A 7,665-nucleotide genomic window follows, 5' to 3' on the forward strand; every position below is an offset into this window, starting at 1 on the left:
CGATACAAGTCAATTGTATGAAATAAGAGGCATTGATAATTTGGAGTGTACTTGCATCTCAAAGGCACATGTGGACACACAAACATGAATCAAAGTGAATTAGTATGCATTAACAAATAAAATGTAATGGACATTAAATGCTAAAATAAGTGGATGAAATGAAATATGACATGATAAAATGATGTAACAATATAGAGATCATGGTGAGAATAATGGACATTCACCTTTGTTTCAACTACAAATGTCATTTGTTATTGATCTCTGCTGATATCTATTTTCCTGAAGAAGACTTCACTCTGACAAAAAAAAAATAGGCAGAAAACCAAATCAAACTGGTTTATCAATAAAAACAATAATTATTCATTCCTAAACCTCGTTTCTAGACTCAATTCACAAATCAAGAGAGTAGTGATTTTGACTTTCTTTACTTCTTTTTGAAAAGAAAGTGTACAATCATCCATTCTTCACCATTATTGTATCCAAAAAGTTCTGCTACAGCTATGAAAAATGTTCTCCAGTAGACAGTCCATTTAGTAGCCGAATCTATGCCATATGTTGATTCCATAATTGGCTTGATGGAAGCCATGTTCTTATCCATTCTTTTGAGCCACTCTTCACTGCAAAATAATTTCGTTTATGCTTCACTAATGCAGTTAAAACTTATTTAGTAAACAAAATAAACTATTGATGCAACATGACTAATTGGGCAGTGTAGCATATTCCAACCTGGTCTGCGCGTAGTGTTTCCCATTTATGAGCCAATGCTTGACGACTGTAACATCATCCTTTACACATCACCAAATAATTCAATTACAAGTTAGCAAAATCACCACAATATAAAGGCATTACAGAACAAAGCTGGTGCAAACTGTCATATAAGCTTACTTGGAAATAAAGAAGTAGATTTGCTGCAGGCATAGTTCCTCCAGTAAAGAAGTATCGCGTAATCCAATCATCTTCATTTTTGTCCTTTATGTATAAGTAGCAAGTAACAGTAATCAAATGACTAGTATTGTTGAGAACTCGATTAGTATTATTACGGTATCGACTAATATGACAAGCAAAAATAACTGACAGAATATGAAATTTACCTCAAAGTGGTAGGCAAATGCTTTGTGGCAGAAATGATGAACGAATAAAAGACCATCCTCTTTCATCCATTTGGATATCTTGTTGAGAAGATCTTTATAGTTCTTCATATGCTGTGACAAGGTTAAAACTCAAATCAAATTTAATGAAACACAGCTTCACTGCAGATAATTTACCAACAAAATCAAACCTCAAACATTCCAATGGAAAATATTCTGTCGTAAGAAGCTTCCATTTCAAGTGTGCTAATGTCCGCAACAATGATATCCACATTTTGCAGTTGCAGCTCCCTGGCAAGAGGCAAATGCAACAAAGTGATTTTGATCATCATACAATAAGTTTATTTTTGCAAACCAAACATTGATGTCATGCAACAAGATTCATCTGTTTGATTAAATAATCATAAAGTAGCCTGAAGCAAATGATAACAGTATCAAGAAACATACATGCATTTCTCCTCGATAAAAGCTTTTTGAGTGTTGGAATTGCAGATTCCTGTAACCCTGGAATTACTATAATTCTTGGCAATGTATAAAGTCAGCGAACCCCAACCGCATCCGACGTCAAGAACTGTATGACCATCTTTCAAGTTTGATCTCTCGCAATACAGTTTCAACATTTCTTCTTCAGCATCTTCCAAGGTCTTTGAGGCAGAAGAGAAATAACAAGAACTGCACCAGTTCATACATTTAACAATGTTACACAAACCATAAGGCTATAACTTATATCTGCATATTTAACTACTTTTCTTTTGGCAAATACTTGACATTGCCAACAAATTGAAAATATTTCATGATAAATAAATAAAAAAGCTGAGAAGTACCTGTATTTGAGATTGTTTCCAAGAACGAGCTTAAAGAAAGAGGTTGGTAATTCATAATGTTGAGATTTTGGCTTATCAGTACTAACTGCAATAGGCATCTCTTGTAAAGCTGAAAGATTATCATATCATATCATATCAACTATTAGACATTAAAACAAGATCATGTTCTATCACAAAATTATAAAATCAAATAGAAGAAAGAGAAGTACAATGAGCAAATTGGAGAAGATCAGAGAGCTGAAGTTCAGAAGAAGGTTGGTAAGAAGAGCGAAGTCGAGTGGCCAAAAGCAAGCGTGAGAGTCTTCTGATGACGGCATCAGGAAGCAGGTTGCGTTCGAGTGAACCGAGCATGAGCTTCACCGTAGTGATGTATGGTAGTTGCATCATCCCTTCCATCTTCTACGCCGTCAAAGTTGCAACCACCACAACACAGCACACTTGTTTTGCGTCTGTGTAAGGTTTTTGGGTGTTGGGCGCCTTCAGCACACTTGCAAGGCAATGCCCAACAGCAGCATATGCATAGCAGAAAAATCCAAAGCTGCGAATAACTAGGCAACTAAAACCTGAAAGTCACAGTAAGAGAAAACGATTTTAGAAATTAACCCAACTCACAATCCAGGTTTCAGAACTATAATCAGTTTCTTTTCAATAACCTGTTTTAGTCCAAATCAACATAACCAATCTATTTTCCTTCTGATTCACAAACTTAATCGCATCCCGTAACCAACCCCAAGTGCAATTGCTCTGTCAAAAAATGAATAGATCCTTAACAAACTATTTAACAGAAATTAACAGTGTTAAAATCATTCCCAACAACCATACTCTTCAAATCTAACTGAAATTTAACCTGCCTTAACCATTCTACCCGAGCTACCCGACTCGATTACGGCTTCCAAACTATATAAACATACATCACTCTTCAATCAAAAAGGAACAATTCTCAAAGCTCACTCATCACTATCATAACCTCTATTCACCATTTTTCTCTCCCTTCTAACCTTGCACAAAGGTCCATTAGGAAGCCATTGGAGCTTCACATCGAAGCTGCAATTATGCTTGATCTAGGATTCGTCTCCACACAACGATTCACACAGAGCACTTGTTCACACGCGACGCACACAAGAATTCACGTAACAGAGTTTCAATGAATCTTTCATCATACACAACAATCACAGAAGCACACGCGAAGAGGAGAAGAAGGAAGAAGCATCGCACAAAATAGAAGAATCAAAGGGAAGAAGGAGGGGATTCTGAAGATTACCTGAAGGCGCCTTCATCTTCATGTTCGTTCGCTCTGAATTCAATTTTCACCGGGCCACTCCGCCGTCTTACAGGTTGGTGAAATTCCATTTTTCTCGATCGATTCTCCTTACTATGGTGTATTTTGTAGTCCATGGAGCCAATCCCTTATGGTTTGGTCTCCGAATCTCCCTTTGCTCGCGTTTAATTCAAGATTTAGTGAGTTAGGGTTCATTTGATTTTGGTTTGGTTTGGATGTTTGACTGAAAATTGAGAGGCATTGAGGTTGATTTGTGATAGAGGACGAAGAGACGGTCTTAATGGTGTAACGAAAGTGATGATATGCCCTCCGCCGCTGCCGGAGGCGATTCCGGCGCGAAGGAGACGGAGGGAGTACGGTGAGCCTTGAAGCAGGTTTTGGTTTGAATGGGGTAACACTGGACTTAGGTAAATTATCCTTTTCTTTTTAATTGAAAGACTTTAAACAGCGCTTTCTCAAAAGCGCTGACTAAGGTCTATATTTAAAAGCGCTTTCTAAAAGCGCTGTCTAAGGGGGGGTCTTAGACAGCGCTTTCTAAAAGCGTTGTCTAAGACCCCCCCTTAGACAGCGCTTTCATTATTTTTTTAGAACATTTTCCGTGTTTTATTTTTATTTTAACCTTAGACAGCGCTTTCTTTTAAAAGCGCTGTCTAACATGCGTTGTTAAAAAACCTTTTTGGCGTAGTGAACCCTAGGGGCGCCTCCCTTATGGGGGGTTCAACTGGGGCGCCTACCCCATGGGCGCCTGCCTTAAGGCTCCCTAAAATTTTTAAGGGATGCGCCAACTCCTCCGGCGCATCCCTTAAAAAATATGGTTATTTTGGGAAAAAATTTGAAATCTTGGTTATTATCGTATTTAATTTTAAAAACATGGTTATTTAAAAAAAAATCACACTAGGTTAATTAATAATTATTTAATTATATCTTATATCACTAAATAATTAATTATCACACTAATTAAATCAATTAATCCATTGTTATACTACCTCACAACCGCTTAATTACTTAACACTCCAAATAATTAAATATAATATAATAAAAATAATATAATAATTAATTCCTAAAATTGGGCTGTTACACGTGCCGCCTTAATTATCATTTTCCTTATTTCTGCCGATACTGACAGGCATGAAAGTTTTTCCGGTATTCAGACCGAAGTGGCATTCAGGCCAATTTTCCGATATTCAGATCAAAGAAGTTTCCGACGATCAGGTCGACGCAACTTGTGGCATTCAGGCCAGTTTTCCGGTATTCAGACCGAAGTGGCACTCAGGCCAATTTTCCGATGTTCAGATCGAAGAAGTTTTTGACGTTCAGGTCGATGCAACTTGTGGCATTCAGGCCAATTTTCTGGTATTCAGACCGAAGTGGCATTCAGGCCAGTTTTCCGATGTTCAGGTCGAAGAAGTTTCCGACGACCAGGTCGACGCAACTTGTGGCATTCAGGCCAGTTTTTCCGGTATTCAGACCGAAGTGGCATTCAGGCCAATCTTCCGATATTCAGATCGAAGAAGTTTCCAACGTTCAGGTCGATGCAACTTGTGGCATTCAGACCAGTTTTCCGGTATTCGGACCGAAGTGGCATTCAGGCCAATCTTCCGATATTCAGATCGAAGAAGTTTCCGACGTTCAGGTCGATGCAACTTGTGGCATTCAGGCCAGTTTCCGGTATTCAAACCGAAGTGGCATTCAGGCCAGTTTCCCGGTGTGCAGACCGATGTTAATAATCTCAGATCTTCCGATGCTCAGATCAAAGTCATTTCCAGTATTCAGATTGATGAGCGGCATTCAGGCCATGGTTACTTTATGTGTTACCATTTATTTTGGTATTCAGACTAACATTCTTTTTTCGGTGTTCAGACCGACTCTCACCATACCAGACGGATCCTTTGTTCAAGACTACCTCTTTGCCGATTCTGACAGGCATTATAACTTCATTTTTCACTTCAGTGTAAATTTCCGGGGTTTTATTGTATTCAATCCCTTGATACCTCGAAAGTGCGAAAGTCGTTGTTATCTTCATTTCGGGTCTCTAGTTGATTGAATAGGGGAAGCTGTTATACCCCAAAATTTACCCTTCATTTTTCATGGAAGCATGGGATTATGTTTCACATTGCATTAGCACCATACTAGGTCATACTCATTGCATACTGCATCAGTGACTTGGGAAATCAGGGTTTGATTGACCACTCCTTAACCAGAAGAGCCCACACAAAGCAAGATTGAGAATTGGACTTCATTTGCCAAATATACAAGTCTCAAGGGTCTCACGGTGGTTGTCATACGGTGAACTGACTTTGTGTGTTTTTGCTTTGTAAAGCAAATGTCGCGGATAGCAAGAGTCGCCACCGACTTTTCTTTTATCCAATAAGGAAAGGTGGAAAAGAACAGGAAAGACCTTGATTAGATTTTTGGGTTCGGGAGGTACATTATACAAAGGGAAGGTGTTAGCACCCTTTGTATCCATGGTTATCCATGGGCTCTTAATTGCTTAATCACTTATGTTTTTCTTTTGTTTGAAAAAAGTGTTTGAGAAGTGTTTAGGAAATGTTTTGAAGAGGAGAATTTAACTTTGTAATGATTCTTGTATGAATGTATACAAAGTGGTTATCTCGTTTAGTTTTGAAAGGTGTGAGGTGTGAGAAGTATTTTAAGTTGTGAGTAAGCAATTAAGAGTTATACCTACCCAAGGTCTTTATGGGCATTTCCTATCCTTATGAGGGTAAAACTGTCCTTACTATTGAGGAGTAAGTAGTTTTGTCCTTTGGATGTAAAGGGACATCGTAGGGTCATCGATTGGCCATTGAAGGCAACAGTTGTGAGGATACCTTAGCATTCGAAGGGACAATCATCATTTAACCGTAGGCTACACCGAAGGGTCATCGAGGGACAAAGGCAACATTCGAGGGACTATGATGATTTAACCGAAGGATCTTTGCTAAGTGTATCCCCACATTCGCGGGACATGACCATAATACCGTAATATCGTAGGGCAACAAAGAGAGGTCCAAGATCACCAAAATCAACGGCACTATTTTACAATCAATTAGGTAGTTGTAATCAATTAAGTAATTAGGTTCACATTAAAATCGATTAAATAATTGGGATGAATCTCCACATTAAAATCAATTAGGTAATTAGGATGAATCTCCATATTAAAATCAATTAGGTAATTAGGATGAATCTCCACCAGGGTATCCCACAAATAAAGTGGAATACCTAGCCAGCTACTTTTTCCTGGGAATATATGAACCCTTACAACATTCAGCACACAAGTCAGGATACCAAATCAGGGTGCAATCGAGGATTGCACCGAAAAAGAAACACAGCAGTAGGAATATCAGGCAAAATAACGCATGATTAAAATGGAACAGATCAGATAAGCATAGAACAGAACAATCAAAATATTAGCGACTGTCACGTTCGCTTCTGCCTCGCCTAGCGAAGGCCTAGCGAATACTCGCTACATGCTCGCTTAGCGATGTGCTAGCGAGCGGCTGCGGGTTTTGAATTTCAGAACAGTACAATCTCAGCATGCTTCGCGCCCTATGGCATCCAATACAGAAATCACATGGTTCAGCATTACGATATTCAGGCACACTTAAATTCACATGCAAAACCTCAAATATGTTTATGAATTCAATTATAATATCACATGCAAGTTAAGCACCTAAAGCAGTAATAGTAATGCAAACCTGTTTGCAATCGAATTGCAACCTTGAATTGGTAAGTCGGATTGAGTTGGGCGGAGGTGACCTTGATGCAGAGGAGTTTCCTTCAGGGTTTCCTTTAGGGTTGCTCTGAATTCTCTGGGTTAGCCTCCAGGGTTTGCTGTGCCTTCGCTCTTGCTCTCGTCTTCCTTCCGTTTTCGTCCTCCCTTTTTCTGACCGAAGTTGTGGTATTTATAATACTTTTTTATGACCTAACGGGCTCAGAATGAAGCCCAGAATTTTCTGGTATTCGCAAGCTTCGCTAGGCGAGTGGCATAGCGAGGGGTTCGCTAGGCGAAGGATTTGCTCGCCTAGCGAGCATGCCAGTTGGAGTCATTTCCTTGGTTTGGCCACCTGTGAGTTGGGCCTTCGTTCTTTTAGGATCAATGCCTTGGAAAATAAGTTGGGGTATCTTAAAAATGCCTTGTAATATTAACGGGCAAATTTTGGGGTATGACAGCTGCCCCCGTTCAATGTTCTTGGACCGAGAGAGTTAGGATGGTGTGTACGCCATTCGTGGTCTGGAGGTGGAAGATTATTGAACACTAGGATGCCCCAAAAATTTGCACTTGTTAATCAGAAGTTATTCCTGATGGAGATGGGCTTAAAGATGCCATCCAGGAAGTTTGATGATGAAAGATCAGAATGGACCATACGCCGCTGGGGATAAAGGATCAGAATGGACCATATGCTAGATCGTATCTGAGTAGCAGAATGAGTTATCCATTAGGCGGGTGACTTCGCTGGGGATGAAAGATCAGAAT

The 7,665-nt window shown here is 39.3% G+C and overlaps 1 protein-coding gene across 1 annotated transcript; it reads right to left on the minus strand.

The window, feature by feature from the left end:
• Positions 1 to 309: 309 nt before the first annotated feature.
• LOC127132379 ((S)-coclaurine N-methyltransferase) lies at positions 310 to 3,622 on the minus strand. Its single transcript, XM_051061326.1, has 9 exons — positions 3,174 to 3,622; positions 2,122 to 2,475; positions 1,913 to 2,021; positions 1,536 to 1,760; positions 1,280 to 1,379; positions 1,092 to 1,202; positions 886 to 969; positions 727 to 785; positions 310 to 617 (listed from the first exon to the last, which is right to left on the minus strand). The coding sequence occupies exons 2-9, from the start codon at positions 2,306 to 2,308 to the stop codon at positions 425 to 427; spliced, it is 1,068 nt and encodes a 355-aa protein (XP_050917283.1). The 5' UTR covers positions 2,309 to 2,475; positions 3,174 to 3,622; the 3' UTR covers positions 310 to 424.
• Positions 3,623 to 7,665: the final 4,043 nt, after the last annotated feature.

The sequence above is a fragment of the Lathyrus oleraceus genome, chromosome 1, assembly GCF_024323335.1.
Source record: "Lathyrus oleraceus cultivar Zhongwan6 chromosome 1, CAAS_Psat_ZW6_1.0, whole genome shotgun sequence".
NCBI classification, from domain to species: Eukaryota; Viridiplantae; Streptophyta; class Magnoliopsida; order Fabales; family Fabaceae; genus Lathyrus; species Lathyrus oleraceus.

What these genes read in the sequence shown, in the direction of transcription:
- LOC127132379 (XM_051061326.1), bottom strand. Translation starts at nt 2,308, where the DNA reads ATGGAAGGGATGATGCAACTACCATACATCACTACGGTGAAGCTCATG. An exon ending in TTTATCGAGGAGAAATGCAT is followed by an intron (nt 1,380 to 1,535) that starts GTATGTTTCTTG and finishes GCCTCTTGCCAG; the next exon opens with GGAGCTGCAACTGCAAAATG. An exon ending in AAACACTACGCGCAGACCAG is followed by an intron (nt 618 to 726) that starts GTTGGAATATGC and finishes ATTATTTTGCAG; the next exon opens with TGAAGAGTGGCTCAAAAGAA.